This window comes from Hemiscyllium ocellatum, chromosome 48 (assembly GCF_020745735.1).
Source record: "Hemiscyllium ocellatum isolate sHemOce1 chromosome 48, sHemOce1.pat.X.cur, whole genome shotgun sequence".
Lineage (NCBI taxonomy): Eukaryota > Metazoa > Chordata > Chondrichthyes > Orectolobiformes > Hemiscylliidae > Hemiscyllium > Hemiscyllium ocellatum.
The window spans coordinates 6,151,848-6,174,917 of NC_083448.1; the positions used below are offsets into that span (position 1 = coordinate 6,151,848).

Below are 23,070 nucleotides of genomic sequence, written 5' to 3' on the forward strand. Positions count from 1 at the left end.
AAACTGTACCGTCTGCCTCTGGTACCTCACCAATTTATACACAAACTTGATTTTCAAAAGCTGGACGTGAGATTTTATGTTCCAAATTGGCCCGAGAGCTCTAGATTGACTTGCTTTTGTTTTAAACCCCCGACTTTTAAGGACCTTGCCAGGATACCTAGCGTATTGTGTTCAGTTTTGGCTCTTACGAGAGGAGAGACACACCTGCACTGGAAGCAGTTCCGAGAAGGATTGCTTGAATAGGTCCTAAGAATCAGGTTGACTTGTGAGGGAGTGTTTGGCCAATATTCTTTGGAGATTCAAGGAATCTTGTTGAAACACATTTGATTCTGAGGGGGTCTTTGCAAGGAGGATGCCGAGAGGTTTCCCTTTGGATCAAGAATTAGGGGATACACTTTAATCAGGGGTTCTCCACTGAAGGCAGAGAAAAGGAGATTTGTATGACTTAAGTTCTGGGTAAATGTATATATGTTTCGTCAAGTTTGTTTTGTGGGCTATCAGTATTGCAGAGCAGTCAAGCATGAGAAAATCTCTGAGCTGTACCCCTTGATGGCCTTGAATACAGGCATCAAGGAGTATGGAGCAAAGGTGGGTAAAAGTAAGCAAGTCAGTCACATTCCAGTTGCAAAGCAGAAAGGCTGAATGGCCTCCTGTTGTTGCTAAAGTCTGATACAGAAGCCCATCCCTGTTTTACATCAACTTCACTATTGCCAGCCCTGAGTTGTCCCTTTGTGTCATGGACCCCTCCAGATGGTTCCCTCCCTTTGAAGGGGCTGTCCTGCAGGAAGTGAACTTGAGTGTTGCGATCTTTGATTCAGATCCTGAACTGTTTGGCACCGCACACAGAGTGTGAAGGGTCATATTGCAGTTTGAAGTCGCTCTTCACTTGATCGCTTGCTGATTCTGGAGGGTAGGAGAGGGTTTAAAGTTTCCTTGAGACTGTGGGAAGATGTGAGATGGAGGAGGGAGCTGGGAAATCTGTGCCTTTGCCAATTGTGACACGTGTCGTTCTGACTTTGAGAGCACTGGGGGCATCTGGCTGACGTTCAGCGGGAGTGTTTGACGAGCCTGTTTCATTTTTTATTTATGTATTCCAGCTAGAAAGCGTTCTATTTTATTACCTCAGATAATATTCTTTCCCTTGCAGCATTCAAGTGAATCGGGTGTTTTCCATTGCTTTTTACTGTGACACATTTTGCCTGCACTTGACTTAATTGTAACCTCTATTTAACCTTTATCCTCGTGCCTTTATTGACAGATTAATGCGGATTAAGTTGAATTGAGCTGTGTGTGTTTCACTGTTAGAGTGAAGCTGCTTCTTTTGCAGTATTACTTTATATTAACAAACCCTGGGCAGAGCACAAATACAAATCCATCTCTGGGGTTCAGTTCAAAAAGAATAGCATTGAAAATCTGGAAAGTGAATTTGAAATTGAATTAGCATTGCACTTCAGTTAAACTGCAGTGCGCAACACTTCTCTCCATCACAACAAGTATTTCCAGCAGTATTGGAGAAGGTGCAATAAATAAAAAAATGCTCGTGAAGGTGCTGCCAAAACTGGGAGGCTGTATCTATCAGGAAAGTTAGAAGAGGGACCGTCCTTGTTGGCAGAAGGATCGAGAGCCAGAGGGCCAAAGAACCAGTTGGGGTGTGAGGAAAAGCGTTTCTTAATGCAGCAGTTTGGAATTCATGGCCTCAGAGTGTGCTGGAGCAGGTTCAGTCAAAGCATTCTGCAGTGAACTGAAGAGAGGAAGTTGGCAGGGGAAAAGTGGAGCGAAACAACTGCCCTCGCTGAGGGCCAACATGGACACAACAGTCTGAATGGCTGCCTTCTCTATTATAATCATTCTCTGATTGTACAGAGAAGGCAGAAGGGGTCACCCTCAGCAGTTCTTTAAGATTACGAAAGGATTTGGTCAGGGAGATTAAAGCCAAGGACTGTAAACATAAAGTAGGAAACAAAAGAAAATCACATAATTACGGAGACTAGAACTTGCGAGGAAAACTCAGCATGTCTGGCAGCATCTGGAGAGAGAAAATTGAGTTAATGTTTCTGGTCCAGTGACCTTCCTTCATAAGTGTTCAGAACTTTTAATGAAAGGGATGTGAATGGTCATATTGTAGTGAATCAGCAAATTAGCTGACAATGTTTGAAGCATCATCCCTTCAAGATGAGATATTGCTCATGAACAGTTGGTAGACGAAGCTGGCAGAAGCATTAACCAGGAGAGCTGGACAGTTCTGCTTCCTCAATCCAGTGCTTCTATCTGGCAGGTTTTCTCCTGGTGTGTCAGCCAAGTGGCTGAAAGGATCAAAAATACAAGGAAAGAACTTGCATTTGTATAGCGCCTTTGGAGATCTCAACACGTTCCAGTGTGTTTTACAGCCTGATATATTGGCATTAGTTAATGTCGGAGACTTGACAGCCCACTTGGCACACAGCAATCTGCCACATACTGCAGAATGCTCATGAATGATCAGATAGCTGTTGTAACAATGCTAGTTGTGGAGCAGGGGATGGAGGAGAACCCACTTATTCTTTATTAAATAGTGTAATGGATTCTTCCATCTAATTCTGAAAGAGACCTTGGTTTGATAGATGACCTGAACAGGGAGCAACTTGGAGAGTGTAACCTTCCTAACATACTGGGCCTCTTGCACTATTCCCTCAGACAGAATGTTCCCTCAGTATGATTCCTTTAACAGTGTATTGTTCTGTTAATAATGCTTCTCAACAATGCGATGCTTCCCTTGGACTGCTTAGTCGATGGTGCAACACTCTCAAAGTACTGTCTCTCTGCCAGTACAGTACCCCTTCAGTTTTGATCCCCTGACAGTGTTTCATTCCTTCATCACTGCTGCTCCAGTGGTACAACTTCACTGCTGCTCCAGTGGTACAACATTGCCTCCTCTGACAGAATAACACTCCCTCATCACCTACCCTCCAACAGTGCACCATTCCCTTAGTACTGATCTTCTGGCAGTGACGTGCTCCCTCAGTATTGACCCTCTGACAATGCACTATCCTCAGTCCTGATCTTCTGACAGTGCAGCACTCCCTCAGTACTGATCTTCCGGCAGTGCAGCACTCCCTCAGTACTGACCCTCTAAATGCTCAACAGTCCCTCAATATTCCCTCTCCCACAACATGGCACTTAGTATTTCACTTCTGCCAGTGCAACATTTTATCATCCCCCACCTTCATCTACCAATTGCATTCCCAGCTCCCTTTCCCCAGGTCCACCCTCCCTCCCATTTATCTCTCAGCCCCCTTGGGATCTCCAGCATTCCTGGTCTCCTGCTCCTTGGATGCTGCCTGACCGGCTGTGCTTTTCCAGCATCACACTTTTTGACCAACATTTTATCAGTATTCTACTGAAGTGCCAGGCTTGATTTTGTGTTCGATTTCTGGAGTAGACCTTGGATTCACAACATTCAAATACAAAGGCTAACATGCTGCCTGTGGCTTAACTGGGAATGCAAATACTGGAGGTTGACAGGATTGCATGATGCCTGAACTTTGCACATTCTGGATATGGTATCTGGATTTTCTAACTGCAAGAAGGTTCAGTTGAACAGGTAGTCTGAGAATGAGCATTGACAGGGGATTGACTTAGAGCTGAGTTTAGTCCCGTTCCCACCTGCTGAATGGATGCTGTGAGGTAATTACAAGGATTACACTTGGTGATCAGAAGCAGGAAACCAAGATGACTTTACCCCCGTGGCGTCTGTCCTCCAAGGGTAACTAAGTGGAGCCCTTTGAACTGCTCCTGCTTGAAGACATTAGTATGAAATTCAACCTTGAAGTGTCCAGTCTTTCTTGAGTGTGGTTTTACCTTCACCATGGCATTCACTGAGCTTCAGACTCGCCATGCTAGCCACGCCATGCACCATTTCCCTGAGGCTGTTAGCACGTGCGCAGGAAATGTCTACTGTCTCAATACTGGGTAGGTGGATTGTGACAGGAGTTGGTGCATGGCACAGGTCTAATGTTGTTACTGCCACTCTGGAGCTTGGTGCCCCGCTGACAAGAATATAAGCAGATCATTCCTTCAGTACAGGTTCACTGATAAATGATAATTAACACAAGAGTACCCAGAGTGGGCAATTATATTCTGCAGCTTTTCAGCTTTTTTTTAAAAACAATCCACCATGTTTTGATTTGTGAGAAGCTCACTATTGGCCGGAATGCACAGATGTGGAGAGGAACCCATTTCCCCACTTTGTGCCTCTTCTAACAATCGAACTGCTGCAGAAATTGCTTATTAGCTTCTTATGGCAGACCAGGGAACATGTGTTGAACCAGTTACTTCCCAGCTTTGGCCGGGAACAAGCACAAAGTAAATCAGAGTATGTCCTCCTCTCTCATCCCTTAGTCACCCACCCCCTTCTCTTCCATCCCTCAGTTTCCCTCACTCCTCCCATCCCTTAGTCACCCTCCCCTTTATACGCATCCCTGTCTCCCTCCCCTCCACTCCCATTCCTCTGCCTTTCCACAGAATTATCTTTTTTTCTGACTTTCTTCCTCCACTCCTCTTCCTAAGTCTCTGCATCCTTCTCCTTGTCCCTAAATCTGTCCCTCCAACATTGCTGTCTGTGTTTTTCTCCCATTCATCACTCAGTCTGTATCCATCCACCTTCCTTCCCTTTATCTTTTGCCTCCAACTCCATTTCCTCAAACCCTTTCTCTCCAACTCCCTTTTCCTCAGGCTCTCTCCCTCTGATTCCCTTTCCTCAGTCTCTCTAATTTCCTTACCATTCCTGGACCATTGGATATTGAGGGGAGACAATAAAAGTTTATAAAATCATGAGTGACATGGATAGGATGAATAACCAAGGTCTTTTATCCCAGGGTATGGGAGTCCAAAACTGGAGGGCACCGGTTTCAGGTGAGGGAGAAAGACTTAGAAGGGATCTAAGAGGCACCTTTTTCACGTGGAGTGGTGCATGTATGGAATGAGCTACCAGAGGAAGTGGTCAAAGTTGGTACAATTACAACATCTAAAAGGCACCTGGATGAGTACATGAACAGGAAGGATTTACAGAGATATAGGCTAAATGCTGACAAATGGGACGAGATTAATTTAGAATATATTGTCGCGTGGATGAATTGAACTGAAGGGTCTGTTTCTGTGCGGTACATCTCTATGACTTTATAAACTCGCATCATTCAGTCTTACTGTCTCCAGCTTCCCATTGACCATGTTTGCTCCGAATGTACTCCCAGCATATTGACAATTGGCAATCTGAGTGACCCAACCATTTGGCTCGGGTAATCTCTTCTCATGTTGAATCTGTCCATTGCCTGAGCACACAGTTTGGGTTCCAACTGACTAACTGACAAGATTTTTTCTCTCCAGGGGAATTTTCCTCGATACTATCCTTCCTCGGTACGATGAGAATGGTGTCCGGCCCCCAATAGGACAGCGGACGCGACTAAGCAAGGGAGATATCAGCCAGGCTCGCAAGCTGTACAGATGCCCAGGTAAGATAGGTTGCGGGGTGGTTTGAATGTGGAATAACCCCTTACAGCGACAGCCTGAGCAGGGCGAATTACTGACAGATTCATCAACCTCTTTCTAAGTCTCTGCATCCCACTCCTTGTCCCTAAAACTCTCCCTCCACCATTACTGTCTTTGTTGGGCAGGAGCAGAACCAGAGGCAGTCAAATCACAGTCCCCAAGAAATCTAGTTGTGAATTCTAGAAGGAACCCCCTTCAGCCAGAGGGCGGGAAAACTTTCATTCACTCTGCAAACAGTTAGGATCTAGTCTGTACTACCTGAGAGTGTGATGGAGGCAGAATCAACGATGACTTTCAAAAGGAAATGATAATTATTCGAAGAGAAACAGTTTGCAGTATTACGGGGGGGGACAGATGAGTGGGACCAGGTGATTTGCTGTTGCAGAGAGCCAGCATTTACACAACTGTGCAAGTGGCTTCTTCCTGAGCTGCAACCATTCTGAGCTAACAGCTGTCACATCTGATCCCTATTCTGCCCTCACGCAATCTGTGCGATCTTTAGCACAGATCCCCGAGCAGCAGAATGGTCTGCCGACAGTACCATGGGTGATCATTCCACCGAAGTAAACATGTGAAAAAACATACTGGCAGTGGTGGGGTTTGGGGGTTGGTGGTGAAGGGTTTATCTCCTTCTTGACAGCACAACCCCCTTTGTCCTCCCGTCCCTTCTTGAGCTCTGAGCTGCTCGTCTTCTCACAGCAGTGGTAACAGAACATGAGATCCTGCTTTCAGATGTTGCATGATGCAAACCAGCTGTGCTCTGACATCTCTAGGTGAAACCTGATACTCAAAAGATTAGATGAAGGATGCTTGCTGAGTACGTTCAGTGTTTGCACACTCTTGTTCTTTCAGCTGACAAAGCATCCCCTTCTTACAGACTATCTTCACAGTGCGTGATGGGGGAATCGTTTCTTCTGTGTACACTCAGATAGGCAGCAAGAGGAATAGGGTCATACGACATTAATATACACACACATTTACATATGTGTATAAGGTCACGAAGCATTCAGAGTGTGACTGGCATCTTGTCTTTGCTCAGGTTTAGACAATGGTGAGTCAAAGTCCTGTGATATAGCACACACAATGTACTGAGGAAGCATGGCATAACTGAAGGTGCGGTTGGCTGGATGGGATATTGACCTGAGGATCCTGTCTGTGAGACACCTGTTTGAATGAATGGTAAAAGACCCATGCAGGGTTTGAAAAAGGAACAAGTTGTTTCCCTGATCTGTTGGACAGCATTCGCCACACTCATCCCATCCAAATATTAACCATTGAAGCGACGATACTGTTTTGGGAGAGCAGTTCGGGTTTCTGCTTGTCAATGGTCTCCAGGAGGTAAAAAGGAAAGGCAAAGTTGGGCCATCAAATTCAATTGTGGTAGGAATAGTCTAGGAATGTAGGTTTATATTGGACATGCAGCACAGAAACAGGCCATTTATCCCTACTATTCCCTGCCAGTGTTTTAACTGCATTTGTGCTCTACTGTAAATTCACCCTCTTAACCCCCTATCCCCTCTCCCTCTTATATGTATCAATCTCCCTCTCAAATACACCCATATGATTCACTTAAGCAATTCCATGCCCCGCTCTCTGGCTGAAGGGGTTCCTTCTAGAATTCCCAGTTGGATTTCTTGGGGACTGTGACTTGACTGCCTCTGGTTCTGCTCTTCCTCAACAAGAGGAAACTTTCCCTGTATCCACTCATAGATTCATAGAGATGTACAGATTGGAAACAGACCCATCGGTTCAATCTGTCCATGCCGACTAGGTTTCCCAACCCAATCTAGTCCCACCTGCCAGCACCCGGCCCATATCCTTCTAAACCCTTCCTATTCATATACCCATCCAAATGCCTCTTAAGTGTTGCAATTGTACCAGCCTCCACCACTTCCTCTGGCAGCTCATTCCATACATGCACCACGCTCTGCGTGAAAAAGTTGCCCCTTAGGTGTCTTTCCCCTCTTACCCTAAACCTATGCCCCTCTAATTTGGGAGTCCCCCACCCCAGGGAAAAGACTTTGCCTATTTATCCTATCCATGCCGCCTCATAATTTTGTAAACCTCTATAAGGTCAGCCCTCAGCCTCCGACGCTCCAGGGAAAACAGCCCCAGCCTGTTCAGCCTCTCCCTATAGCTGAAATCCTCCAACCCTGGCAACATCCTTGTAAATCTTTTCTGAAACCTTTCAAGTTTCACAACATCTTTCCGATAAGGAGGAGACCAGAATTGCACGCAGTATTCCAACAGTGGCCAGACTAATGTCCTGTACAGCCACAACATGACCTCCCAACTCCTGTACTCAATACTCTGACCAATAAAGGAAAGCATACCAAACGCCTTCTTCACTAACCTATCTACCTGCGACTCTACTTTCAAGCAGATATGAACGTGCACTCCAAGGTCTCTTTGTTCAGCAACACTCCCTAGGACCTTACCATTAAGTGTATAAGTCCTGCTAAGATTTGCTTTCCCAACATGCAATACCTCGCATTTATCTGAATTAAACTCCATTTGCCACTTCTCAGCCCATTGGCCCATCTGGTCCAGATCCTGTTGTAATCTGAGGTAACCCTCTTCGCTGTCCACTACACCTCCAATTTTGGTGTCATCTGCAAACTTACTAACTGTACCTCTTATGCTCACATCCAAATCATTTATGTAAATGACAAAAGTAGAGGGCCCAGCACCAATCCTTGTGGCACTCCACTGGTCACAGGCCTCCAGTCTGAAAAACAACCCTCCACCACCATCCTCTGAGTACTACCTTTGAGCCAGTTCTGTATCCAAATGGCTAGTTCTCCCTGTATTCCATGAGATCTAACCTTGCTAATCAGTCTCCCATGGGGAACCTTGTTGAACGCCTTACTGAAGTCCATATAGATCACGTCTATTGCTCTGCCCTCATCAATCCCCTTTGTTACTTCTTCAAAACAATCAAGTTCGTGAGACATGATTTCCCACGCACAAAGCCATGGTGACTATTCGTATTCAGTCCTTGCCTTTCCAAATGCATGTTCATCCTGTCCCTCAGGATTCCCTCCAACAACTTGCCCACCACCGAGGTCAGGCTCACCGGTCTATCGCCCTTCTTAAACAGTGGCACCACGTTTGCCAACATTTAGTCTTCCGAAACCTCACCTGTGACTATCGATGATATAAATATCTCAGCAAGAGGCCCAGCAATCACTTCTCTAGCTTCCCACAGAGTTATCGGGTACACCTGATCAGGTCCTGGGGATTTATCCACCTTTCCCCATTTCAAGACATCCAGCACTTCCTCCTCTGTAATCTGGACATTTTGCAAGCTGTCACTGTCTATTTCCCTCCAGTCGAAATCTTCCATATCCTTTTCCACACCACCAAAAACCTTCAGGAATTCTATTAGGTCACCCTTTACCCTTCATTTTGCAGAAGGGAAGAGGCCCAGCCAGTCATTCCTTTTATGATACCTAAACTCACACATTTCGAAATGCTTTCAAATCTCCTCGACATCATTCTCCAGTGTCCCTGTATCATTTTTATGGTACGAAAAATGTGTTGCTGGAAAAGCGCAGCAGGTCAGGCAGCATCCAAGGAGCAGGAGAATCGACGTTTCGGGCATAAGCCCTCCTTCAGAAGAAGGGCTTAAACCCAAAATGTCGATTCTCCTGCTCCTTGGATGCTGCCTGAACTACTGCGCTTTTCCAGCAGCACATTTTTCAGCTCTGATCTCCAGTATCTGCAGTCCTCACTTTCTCCTCATATTTATGGTACGGTGACCATCTAAGTGTCGTCAACTGAAGGTTGTGGCTACTGTTCTGCTCCTATTAGATTTTTATGTGTAACGTTTTGTACAGAAAATAGAGTGGGGACACCTTTCACCTGGTTGTTTAGTAGCAGCTTTGCACTTGGATTGGAGGGAAAGCTGGAATGCTGTGAGGACCTGAGCCTCCAGATTTCCTACGGGCCAGTGTGGAACATTGCGTGGCATTTTGGCACATGTTAAAATCAGTGAGTCCTTCATTCCTCCCCAAACATTACTCCCGCTGAAGTAAAACAATTCCCTCAGAATTAAAAAACTCAGCAGGGCCTATGATTGGACTCATAAAGCTATTATCAAGGGAGACATCTAATATTGTGCCTGGCAGAAGCCCAACACTGAATTCAATATGATGACATGTTTGGCCTTTCAATTACACGCACACACGTTTCTCATTGTGTAACTGTTGTGAGTTAAATGAAGGTGCAGATCAGGTTTCAGTGTTCCAAAGAAATGCAAGCTCTGATAGATCACAAGGTCTGTGAATTCATGCCTCTCTCTGTTGCTTTATCGTGCTGCCTCATTTCAACTTTGATTCAGTGGGGTCCAGTCATCTGTTGATCTCCTGTGGAAATAGTTGCAGTGAAAGAAAATTGGGCTTGAGATGGGTGAAGGTTTGAGGGTCGGACAAGTTAGGGGCTGAGCATGGGGCTGTGGTGTGAGTTGACCTAAAGAAGGCACCGTGGGCTTGGGATTTAGTTGGAAGTTAAAGGTTGGATCCCATTTGACACCAGTTGTTTGGAATTACTTTAAGTGCCAGGCATTGTGGAATTGATTTTTAGGGCATTGAAATGTTAACAAGGAACTTGGTGATTTCAGGGACTCACCTTTGATAGGTGCAAGAGACCTTGGTCTTAATACGGACAACATGTCCTTCCTGTAACCCTGGTGAAATACCTTGTGATCTTTTTCTGTGAAAAGGTACCCATTAAGAGCATGTTATTGCTCGGAGATGATGCATATTCCGCACAACACACATTAACATCAAAACATGTTTGCAACACAAATATAAAATCTCGCCCTTGAGCTTCACATGATAAACCTTCTGCTCTGGATAGTTTCATTGTCTTGTAAGTGAATTGCAGAATCTTCCAGCCTGTTGGCAAATATTTTGGAGCAGCATTTTATTGATCTTCCTCTTTACCTTGATCAATAGTTTGCAGTAACAAAATTCTCATCCTTTAACTCTCAAAACTGGTACTGCCAAGAATGATGCCAAGCATCTCTCTCCCTTCGGGGAAGAAGGGATGTCTGTTTCAACTGATTTTTTTTATTTGTCTGTCTTCTTAAGTTCATTTTACTTTGTCCTTATTGTTCTTGGATCTTGTTATCCATGTGACGTCTGTTTGTTTGGGCTGATTTCAAGGAGATAGTTTATTGGCAGTACAAAGTGTCAGAAATCAACAGGTTTCGGCTTCAGTTACGCCCAGGGACCAGTGAAGCTCTCCTGTTGTGTGCATGCACTATTCATCATTTCATGTGTCAGCTTGGAGGGAAATCATTGGGTGAAATCCCACAGCAGCCACGTTTACTGAACTTCTCAAAAGCAAAATATTTCTCAGAAAGGGTCAGCCTTTTTTTTTTGAGGGGATGTTGGGAAGCCAGCGGTTGAGATGAAGACTTGTGCGTCCTTCTGTTTTGGAATGGGATGTACTCTAATCATCTTTGGCAGAATGCGCAACTGTTCATCTCCAAACCCGTACCTCCTACCTCCCCCAATATTAATGCAAGACAGATGAGCATTTGTGTTCATGTGGCTCCAGTCTCCAGCTGATCTGTGTTTGGGAGGTTGAAGCCGTCTTAACGAGACGTTAACCTGGTGTCATTGAGAGGATTCTGAAAGGAGAATGCATTTCAGAGTCCCTAATCGCTTAATCCTTTTGGCTGCAATGAAATTGGCAGCAAGTCTGGAATCTGGCTTGTCTCTTGGCAAGCAGGAGTTGAGAAAGCAACTGTAGCTCGAGCTCCTTACATTTACCACAAAAACAAACATCACTAAACCGTGAACTTTGGGGATGATGTGTCAGCCGAGAAGGTAGTTGGTGGTGGAGGCATCTGCAAAAATAGCACAGATTCGGAAAGGGCAGGATACTCTTCACACCCGAGATGATTCTTCCAAAAGACCAAATCCAGTTTGCGTGGACCCCAGTGCAATGTGTTTATTGACTGTTGAAGGGATTTAACTTCGAGAGTCAGTGATGAAACTGCAGAATACCTATGTACCTAAATCTGACCCTAACCCATGATATTCTCTGAAGAGCCTTCCCCTCGTTCCAACATCACGAAGACGATGTGAAATTCCTCCAGTTCATAGCTTTATTTGTGCATGTGCAAACTGGGAATGTTGCAACTCTCACTAAAAGTCTCTTCCCTCCACCTGGAGAGGAAGAATTTTATCGGTCCCTCAAACCCATTTCTCCCAACTTCAGCTTTGTTTTGTGTCACCTGTCCAGTTTAGGTTAGGAGGCTGTTGGCTATTGTTGCTGATGGAGAGGGCAGAGTGAGAGTGGGCTTCTTTTAATCGACTTTTGAACACTATGGAATTACTCGAGAGGGCTAAATAGTTCAATGTATGGCTGTGTATTGTGTTGATTAACCAGAACTCCGTAGACTGCAGTTTGTTAAGGGCTAGTGCCCAAATGTTTAATTAACATGGCATTGAAACTTCAAGACTGCAAGCTCCAAGGGAGGAAAGGCTGCTCTGTAGCTCTGACTGAGTTGTAATGCTGCCATCCTGCTCTTACAGACAGAAAAAGGGTCACTCCCGAAATGTCGACTTCTCCACTTCCTAATGCTGCCTGACTTGCGAAGTTCTTCCAGCCACCTGCCTGTCTGTTTTGGATTCCAGCATCTGCAGTCTTTTTTGTCTCTTACAGACAGACCCATTCTTACTCGCAGCTCCCTGATACAGTGCCCTCATAGCTTTCACTGAGGGTTCCCCAACAATTATTGAGCCTCAGGATGGGGTCACAGTGAGAAAATGTCCACGATGCACCGCAGTAGAAGCATCTGACTGTCATTTGCTGACAACAGAGAGAAGGCCGAGGGCCCTCTGCACGTCATATAACCAGCATCATTCTGTATATCTCTGGCTGGCTTAAATTGTTGGGTCAGTTAGAACATGAGAAATAGGATCTATAACTATTTGCCCCTTCGATCCTATTCACTATTCAATGAGATTGCAACTGAATAATCTCAACTTGGCCTTTCACAAAAATATAGTTCACAAAAATCCGTTGGCTTCCTTGAATTTATTCAGTGGCTGAGCGTCCAGCTGTCTGGTAGAGAATTCAAAACAGTTACAATCCTTGGAGTGAATGGTTCTGTCCTGAATGGTTGACTGCCCATTCTAAGACTGTGGCCCCCATGTTTTAGATTTCTCAACAAGAGATACGTTTCCTCAGCATCTGTCCACCCTGTCCATATGTTTCAGATTAGATTTGAGATTAGATTCCCTGCAGTGCGGCCCAACAAGTCCACACCGACCCTCCGAAGTGTAACCCACCCAGACCCATTCACCTACTCCCTACTAATGCACCTATCGCTACGGGCAATTTAGCATGGCCAATTCACCTGACCCGCAACATCTTTGGACTGTGGGAGGAAACCGGAAACCTGGTTCAGTGAGGTCACCTCTTCTAAATATGGGGGAGTATAGGTCTGACCCCCTCAATGTCTTTGAACGAGACATTACCTCCATCTCAGGGACCATCTGAATCACTGTTCATTGAATTTGCTCTGAAGCAAGTACATTCTACCTGATGGAAGGAAAGAAATGAATTTAGTTTCAAATGCTGAAAATAGATGACCTAACCCAGTCCAAACCCTCGTCTTTTCTTCTGTGAAAGAATATGATCACAAATTCCTCAGAAGTATAAATTTCACTTGGTACTAGGAAGGCTGTATATCGTGCGGTCAAAATTAAGTTTGGTTTGTGCTCAGATTGCTGCCCACTGTGTGTGTTGTTTTAAAACAAAACTGTTTGGAGTTATGGAGCATGTGGGTGTATACCCAGGAAGTGATCACCTCCATGTTTGTTCCAAGTACTGCACTGTGTCTTTTTATTTCACATTCACAGCCTGCTTTAACAACACCAAATGGCATTGCGTATCTAAAAAAAAACACGCAAGTACTTAAAACAAGCCACAGAGAATCACAGCCAGGTCCACACAGGGAGCTGCAACCAAAAAACTGCTGTTTGCATGAACAGCTGGCAGTACATTTTGTGATTTGGATTGAGTGTGCTACGAAGCACAGTGTAAGAAAATGAGTATTTTTTTAAACTGCTATGTGCTGAAATGATTGGGCTCTACCCAAAAGGATGGCAGCAACGGACTGAATAGTAACTCGCAAATGAAAATCGGATAAATATTTGACTAGGTGAAGAACAATTGCAAGATTATGGGGAAAATTACCAGAGGGAATGTTGTTGGGGAACTTGGAACAAGTTTCGTGATATTTTCGAAGGGTCCCCACAGGCATGTTGGGCCAAATGTGGCAGATGGAGTTTAATTTAGATAAATGTGAAATGTTGTATTTTGGTAAGACATATCAGGGCAGGACTTGTGAATTTAATGATAGGGTCCTGGAGAACACTTGGGGCACAGGTACATAATTCATTGAAGATGGTATCGCAGGTAGACATGGTGGTGAAGAAGGCATTTGGTAATCAGTGCATTGAGTACAGGAGTTGGGAGGTCACGTTGCAGCTGTACAGGACATTGTTGAAGACACTTGTGGAATGCTGTGTTCAGTTCTGATCTCCCTGCTAAAGGAAAGATGTTGTTAAACTTGAAAGCGTTCAGGAAAGATTTACAAGGATGTTGCCAGGGTTGGAGGATTTGAGCTATCGGGAGGGCTGAATAGGCTGGGGCTATTTTCCCTGTAGCGTTGGAGGCTGAGGAGTGACCTTATAGAGGTTTATAAAATCATGAAAGGCATCGATAGGATGAATAGCCAAGATCTTTTTACGAGGGCCAGGGAGTCCAAAACTAGTGGGCATAGGTTTAAGGTGAGAGAGAAAGATTTAAAAGGAACCTACGGGGCAACTTTTTCAGGCAGAGGGTGGTGCATGTATGGAATGAGCTGCCAGAGGATGGAGTGAAAGTTACAGTATTTGAACTGGATGGGTACATGAATAGGAAAGGTTTAGAAGGATATGGGCCAAATACTGGAATAGATTAATTTAGGATATCGGGTGGGCAAGAACGAGTTGCACTGAGGGGTCTGTTTGTGTTCTGAACATCTCTGTGACTGTAAATAATTTCCTCCTGAGCTGTAAGGTTTTCTAAGCGCTTTTGCAGTAGGCACTCAGTAAGTATCCACTGGAATGCGTGCAGTAGCTGTGTGCTGCAGTTCAACTCACCACAGGCTCTACGTCTCGTGGGACTGACTATACCTTGATCATATATCCTTTCACCATTGCGAGGATAAAGCAGACACTTCGGATATTAATCTTCATTTAAAGAAGCAGCCATGTTCCCTAATGGCTCTTAAAAGTACAAAGTTGTGCTTTTCTTCTGACGTGTTACGAGCACTGATCTTTAGACAAAGGGCTTTCAGGCAGCTTTCCCTCTGTCACCTGATGCCACTTCAAACCAGTTCATTGTCTGTCCTGTTCCAGAGACTGAAACCTGAAAGCACACATGGCAAAATGGGGACTTGCTCCCTGTTAGAAGCATGGCTGACCTCCCCCAACCTGATTATATACATTTTGCTGTTCCTGAAAGAGGTCACCGACTGGAAGGATCTGTTAGTCTTTCCAATGTGTTTTTCATTTCTTTATCCCGTTCAGCTGACTCAGCAATGAACGCCTGCAGGCAGAAGCACAGCAGCATAGGCTGACATTGACCCAGTTTTGTTATTAGGATTGTTTATTCGGTGAGAGGTTAATAAACGACTGGCTGATCTCCCCTCCTGCGCTTTGCAAAATTGCCCTTCATTAAGTTTACGGCGTTCTGCAGAAGGCAACAGGATGAGCCGAGTGCCAAGTTCTGCTAATGAGGGGCTGGATCCAAAAGTCCTTCCTCCTTGTTGGAAGCACGTTATTTAATATAGGCATCGACAATAGCTGTTTGTGCAAATTAAAGAGGGCTTGTGGTCACTGTAATTGTGTTTCACTCAATATGTGCATTTTGCTGTGCAGTGAAGGAGGGTCCAATCCGCTTTGTGCTGGTGGGGGGTCGGGAGTGGAGAGTGGGGGATGTTTTTTGAGAACAAGGGCATGATGCCTGTCCTGTGAAGGGAGGAAGGCAGAATCTCACTGACAAGTTCACCCTCAAGGGAGAGAGAGAGACACTGTGAAACTGAGCAAGGCTGTTTATGCTTCGGTTTCAGAGATTCAGGGCTGTGGTGAATGTGGCATGTTTTCCAATTACCAGAACAAGCCATAAGGATAGAAAGTAACCAGTAAAGCTGATGGAATGCTAGCTGTGATATCTCAGAGACTTGAATACGAAGGAGGAGATGTTATCCTTCAGCTGTCTTTCTCCATAGACTGTCCCTCAGGTCTGAGGCTGATCTGCTTCCACTTCATCTTCGGAATTTCTGTGACGGCTGATAAGTTCCAACCTGCAGGATCCGCCTCAGGTGGGGCAAGAAAGTGGTGCTTGGAGGGTTAGGCGGATTGGGTTGTCAGAAATTTATGTGTGCTCCCTCAGTCTATATTTTGTCTCTGCATGTTTGCAACAAAGTCTTTTGATGTGCTTGCTGTCTTCCCCGATGGACCATCTCCGTTTCGTTTGGCGGGATCTCTCAGGAGTCAGCAGGGATGCTTGAGCTCTTCAGAGAGGCTTTCAGGCCATCCTCAGAAGCCTACTGTCTCTGCTGTGTCTCAAGTGGGGCAATTGCTTCAAGACTGGTGTCAGACGGATGAACAAAGAGTTAGTTCTGAGTGCTTAGTGCCTCAATGCTGGGCACGTGGGCTTGGAATGTTAGAAAAGTGGCGTCAGGGTAACAAGGAGATCAATCATCATCTTATGATTGGCGGAGCAGACTCGAGGAGCTGAGAGCCTATTCTGGCTCTGAACTCTTGTGTTGCATGTCTAGTTTTACTCATCCCCAGAAGAAGAATACGGTACAGTGGCTCAGTGGGTTATCAGTGCTGCCTCACAGTGCCAAGGACATAGGTTTGATTCCAGCTTTAGTTGACTGTAGAGTTCCACGTACTCCCCATATCTACATGGGTTTTCTCCAGCTGCTCCAGTTTTCTCCTACAGTCCAAACGTGTGCAGGTTCGGTGGACTGGTCATGCTGAATTGCTCGGTAATGTCCAGGAGTTTGCAAGCTAAGTGGAGGAGCCATGGGAAATGCAGGGTTACGGGATAGGGTGGGGAGCTCGGTCTGGGTGGGATGCTCATCAGAGGGTCAGTGTGGACTCGAGATGCTGAATGACTTCTTTTAGCACTGTAGGGATTCTATGATTGAAAGCAACATTCTCCCAGTGTCTGCACTATCTGTAGAATACTGTCAGCATCAGTGCAAGAACGAGCCTGGCAAGATTCCTTCAGGGAGCAGATAAGGAATCAGGCAAAATTTCTCTAAAAGTCCCTTGAGTATTTCTGACACTTTGTCTTATCATTTCAGGTTTCCAGTATTTCTGTTTCTCTTTCTGTCAGCTGAGCTTCTGAGAACTGCTGCCATCAGTTGTAGAAATTAGTGTTTATGCAATGGAGAGGCTATTTTGTTTCGACATCCATAACGTACAGTTCTGTTCATTCTATATCCCACTAAATTCTGACATGGTATTCCTTGGAGTGTAGAGCTGGAGTCAGGAATGCTGCATCCCAGCTGCCAGGATGGGGTAAGCTGTTTGCTCATGTGCTCGCCAGATGCTTGGCTCAGCCAGATGCTGTCGGGTTGTCAAATATTTGGCCGCTTGCACATTCTTCAGAGGGAGCAGAGCTCTGTGGAAACTGCAATTCGAGCACTTTACAGCCTTATTTTTAATATTGCTGCCGCCATCCATCAGAAGATGAGCTTTTGTTTTCTTCACGTTCCAGACCCTGGAACTCTATACTGGCCTTGCCGACTTTATTTGCCATCAGTTGATGAAAGGATACAGTACCACATCGCGAGCTTTCTCCGCTGACAGAATGCTTGTTCAGCTAGCCAGTGCAAACTGGAAAGAAGGATTTGACTTTCTTTGCACATTTTCCCCAACAAAGAGTGTGATTTGTTGAAGGTGAGGGATTGGGCCGGCCTTGTGAGCTGAACGGAACAATGTAAGGAGTGGCCACTGTTGACTGAGACTTTGCTAGTGAAGCGAGCAAGTTAGTTCATTTTGTTGGAAACGGTGGCATCGTGGTAATGTCACAGGATGAGGAATCCAGCGGCTTTGGGGACACCCACCATATCAGCAAGTGGAATTTAAGTTCAACAGATTTTTAAAATATTAGTTCATGTAATGTGGGTGTCACTGGCTGAGCAACTATTTGTTGCCCATCCATAGTTATCTTTGAGAAGGTGGTGATGAACTACCTTCTTAAGCCACTGCAACCCATTTGTTGTAAATAGACCTTCATTTGCATTCGACAGTCACAGGATTTTGACCCAATAACACTGAAGGTACAAGCAATATATTTGTAAGGAAGGTCACTTCCAAAGTAGCTTAAGTAGCTGGGTTGGAAGCCAGTCTTGGTGATGGTGACCATGACAACCATCATTGATTGGCCATAAAAAACTCATTTGGTTCTCTAATGGCCTTTCAGAACGGGATCTGCCATCTTTACCCTGTCTGGCCAGTCCCATGGCAATGTGGCTGGCACGCTTTTAACTGCCATCTGAAATGAGCAAGCAAATTGAAGGGCAATTGGAGATTGAAAACAAATGCTGGCCCAGCTACCAACCACTAATTCCCATGAAAGAATTTGATGTCTTGTTGCCTCAGGTTAGAGGTGCTTGGTGTGTTACCTGTGGATGTCCTCCTGCCCTCCCCATTCATTGCTATTCAGTGGATGAGTGTGGAAAGCACCCTGCTTCACTCACAGAGCACTGTGTATGCCTTCCACCCAGATCAGCAAAACTCTATTTGCTTTGTAGCATTGGGAAGCAGCAAACGATGTAGCATCACAGCCTGGGCTTATTTGGCATCAGTCACTTTGAGTTCAATCCAGCCAGCTCATTCATGAATGACACACGCTGTGTGAGTGCAAGGCCAGCACTTCAGTTCAGGAAGTGCCGTGGAGTCAACGCATGGGAAGAAACAGGCGGAAAATCGCCAGCAGCTCTCAGCACCTCTTTTTTGTTACTTTTTGCTTGCCCCATCTTCGTGCACTTTGGCCTCAGAGGACTAAGTCTTCTGTCATCCAATCGCTCCTGCCTTCCACCCTTTCTTTTGTCTTGTTCCGCTGACCCCTGGTTAGTGAGGAGAGTGAATTCTTCAATACTGAAGCAGATAGTAATGCTCACTATGATAAACAATTCATCAGCACTTACTGTATAAATGCACATGTCCCCTGTAGGTTAGGGAAGTCATAAGCACTGTACCCTTACGTTTTAATTTTAATGAGGCACTAATGTCGTAATTTTTCAACTGGATAGTAATCCAGAGGAAGAGCATTCAAATTCTTGCCGTGATAATCTGAGACACTTTAGTTGACCTTCAGAATCAATCTGGAAATAAAGAGCTGGTACATTGTGATTGTGAAGTTGATGGTTGTCAAACTGGGTTAAAGTTGGGAGACTGCACTGATGAACTTAAGGGAAAATTGGAGAAGTCCTTGAGAGTGAAAGGAGCAGAAGGGTATGCTGATAGGATGAGACGAAGTAGGGTGGGAGCAGGCGAAGTTTTTAATTCATTCATAAGATGTAGGCACTCTCGCAAGACCACTGTTGATTGACCATCCGTAAGTGCCCTGGAACATGATGGTGGTGAGCCGCCTTCTTGAACTGCTGCAGTCCAAGTCTTGGAGGTAATCCTGCAATGCTGTCAGGGAGGAAGAACCAGGAGTTTTACTCAGCAACACTGAAGGAATGGCTGAGATATTTCTAAGTCAGGATAGTGTGCTGGTTTGGAAAGGAACTTGCAAGGGACACTTTTCCCATGTGTCTGCTGCCCTTGCCTTTCAAGGTCGTAAAGAATGCTACCAAAAGTTTGATGAGTTACTGCAAAGCATCTTGTAGAAGGCACATGCTGCTGATGCTGGTTTGAGTTGGGGAGGGCAGGGGGGTTGTTGTAAACATTGAAATTGGCAAATATGTTGTAAATCGAAAGGATGCTTTTTCCTGGTGGTGTTGAGCTTCTTGAGTGTTGTTGGAGCTGCACTCATCCAAGTAAATGGGAAGTACTCCATCACATTTCACATTTATGCCTTGTCAGTGGTGGAAGCATTTCATTAAGATGGGAGAGAAGTTAACTACTGCAGAACTCCCAGTCCCAACCTGCTTTTGTGGTCACAATATTTGTATGGCTAGTCCAATTTTGTTTCTGATCAATGGTAAGCCCCAGGACACGGACAGTGGGAGATTAACTAATGGTAATTCCCTTGGATGGATGCTTAGATTCTCTCTCATTAGAGATAATCATTACCTGGCTCAAATGTTACTTGCCACTTACCAGCGTGACCCCGAATGGCCTGTTTCTGTGCTATCCAGGCTGTGCAATTCAAAGTTTAAAAGTCAAGACTTAACTAGTCTGGTCTGCATGTGACTCCAGACCAGCTGGATGCTGAGGAGGACCAGAAAATCATGTTAATCGGCAACTCATCAGGGCAATGAGGATACAAGGAACAAGAACTGGCCACTGGAATGGGTAATAAATGTTGGCCTTGCCAGCAATGCTCACATCAGGAGAATTAACATAATGGAAATGAGAAAGGAAGGAAGAGGAATATTATGCAGAAAAAGAGCTAGAAGGTGTTTTGTTGACTGTTAAGTAATTGGTGAGGGTGATTAGAACAAGGCTGTGTGATGTCTGCGAGTTCCTTGGCTGTGTGCAGCTCAGTGTTATTGAGTCTAATGTGGTCTGAGTGTTGTTGAGTCTAATGAGGCTGCTGTCAGGAGACAAGACGTGGCTCAACTGTGGTGTGGGCCAGAGTTCATTCCTTTTTGAACAACCGAGGGCAACTTTTCAGTAAAACTGTGAGGTGTCTGAGCACTTTCAAAGTTTGAACGAAATGCACTTCAAGGAGTTGAGGTGATGTCTTTCACTACCTGCAAAGCAATTTACAGCCAAAGGAGTGTTTTTGAAGTGTTGGAATGGGTAATTCCACAAATAGCAAGATAAACAGCTTTGATGTTGGCAGGATAACTATTGGCCAGGACACTGGGGAGTACTCACTATGTGATCTTTTATCCCTACCTGAGAGGGGAAAAAAGGGAAAAAAGACAGCACCATTGAGTGCAGCGCTCCCTCAGTACCAGAATCTACTGTACAAATCGTAAGGAAGTATAATAGTGTGTTTAAGAATTCAGTGCAAGAATTTAAAGGGGGCTGGCATCTATTTGTATTCAGTGCAGTCTCAGAGTGATGCAGTGGTAATGTCCCTATCTCTGGGCTGGAAGGTGTGGATTCAAATCCCAGCTGCTCTGGAGCTGTGTCCTGACATGTCCAAACAATTCAATTTACAAAAGAAGCCTTTCCATTCCAAGCTCATGGCACACCTTGCTGCCTCAGAGCTTGTCACCCCCCAAGCCTCATCCTCACTAGAGGTCATGACCTACAGTTTCGAAAGCCCTGCTGTAGTGCAACTAACTCTTGCCAACTCCCAAAGTCTCTGACCCTGTCACAGCATCTGTTGGAGTTACGCAGTTTCCTGTTTTTAATTTGTGTGCTGTGAAATTAAGTTCTGTTTTGATCCACTCCCTTTTATATGTGGGATATAAACATGGCATATTTATGCACTTGTGCATCAGTCAGGACAGTCTTGTGGATTCAGACCAGCAGAAGATGTATTCAGATCATGAACTACACAAAGAGTCAATTTATAAGACAGTCATTTTGTGTTTGAATTCTTGTACAATAGATCTGATTGAAACGTCACATTTTGATCAGAAGTTGATAGATTCCATACTGGTGAAAGATGTTAAGTTCTTGTTGTTGTGTTTCAACAGCTTGTGGGGAAACGCTTCAAGACTCCATGGGTAACTTCTCTTCTCCCGGCTTCCCGAACGGCTATTCATCTTTCACACACTGCATTTGGAGGATTTCCGTTACTCCTGGAGAGAAGGTGCGAGTCTTCAACCCTTGCATAATAGGGATGCAGAAAAGCTATTCACTGAACTAATTCAAACTCCTCTCCCCAACCAATTCAGAGACCACCCCCAAACCCATTCAGAAACCACCCTCAAACCCCTTCAGAAACCACTGCAAACCAATTCAGAGACCACCACCCAAACCCATTCAGAAACCACCCTCAAACCCCTTCAGAAACCACTCCGAACCATTCAGAAACTACCCTCAAACCCATTCAGAAACTACCCCCAAACCCATTCAGAAACCACCCTCAAACCCCTTCAGAAACCACTCCGAACCAATTCAGAGACCACCACCCAAACTCATTCAGAAACCACCCTCAAACCCATTCTGAAACCACCCTCAAACCCCTTCAGAAACCACTCCGAACCAATTCAGAGACCACCCCCAAACCCATTCAGAAACCACCTTCAAACCCCTTCAGAAACCACTCCGAACCAATTCAGAAACCACCCTCAAACCCATTCAGAAACCACCCTCAAACCCCTTCAGAAACCACCCTCAAACCCATTCAGAAACCACCCTCAAACCCCTTCAGAAACCACCCTCAAACCCATTCAGAAACCACCCTCAAACCCCTTCAGAAACCACCCTCAAACCCATTCAGAAACCACCCTCAAACCCATTCAGAAACCACCCTCAAACCCCTTCAGAAACCACCCTCAAACCCATTCAGAAACCACCCTCAAACCCATTCAGAAACCACCCTCAAACCCATTCAGAAACCACCCTCAAACCCATTCAGAAACCACTCTCAAACCCCTTCAGAAACCACTGCGAACCAATTCAGAAACCACCCCCAAACCCATTCTGAAACCACCCTCAAACCCATTCAGAAATCACCCCGAACTCATTCAGAAATCACTCGAACCCATTCAGAAATCACCCCAAACCCATTCAGAAACCACCCCCAAACCCATTCTGAAACCACCCTCAAACCCATTCAGAAATCACTCGAACTCATTCAGAAATCACTCGAACCCATTCAGAAATCACCCCAAACCCATTCTGAAACCACCCTCAAACCCATTCAGAAATCACTCGAACTCATTCAGAAATCACTCGAACCCATTCAGAAATCACCCCAAACCCATTCAGAAACCACCCTCAAACCCATTCAGCAACCACTCTGAGCCAATTCAGATATCAACCCAAACCCATTCAGAAACTACCCCAAACCCATTTGGAAACCACCCTCAAACCCATTCAGAAACCACCCTTAAAGCCATTCAGAAACCACCCTTAAACCAATTAAGAAACCACCGGAACCTATTCAGAGACCACCCTGAACCCCATTTAGAAACCACCTCAAACGCAGTCAGAAACTAGCTTGAACCCATTCAGAAACTACCCTGAACCCATTCAGAAACCACCCTGAACCCATTCAGAAACGACCACCCGAAAGCATTCAGAAACCACCATCCGAAAGCATTCAGAAACCACCCTCAGATCCATTCAGAAATCACCTCAGATCCATTCAGAAATCACCTCAGACCCATTCAGAAACCACCTCGAACCCATTCAGAAACCACCTCGAACCCATTTAGAAAGC

General features: G+C 45.1%; 1 protein-coding gene across 1 annotated transcript in view; it reads left to right on the top strand.

The window, feature by feature from the left end:
• Positions 1–23,070, top strand: part of LOC132837035 (bone morphogenetic protein 1-like) — a 132,016-nt gene that overhangs the window by 80,723 nt on the left and 28,223 nt on the right. The window contains exons 8-9 of the mRNA XM_060856689.1: positions 5,362–5,486; positions 21,377–21,492. Of these exons, the coding sequence (XP_060712672.1) occupies positions 5,362–5,486; positions 21,377–21,492 (241 nt within the window). The remainder of the gene's footprint in view (positions 1–5,361; positions 5,487–21,376; positions 21,493–23,070) is intronic.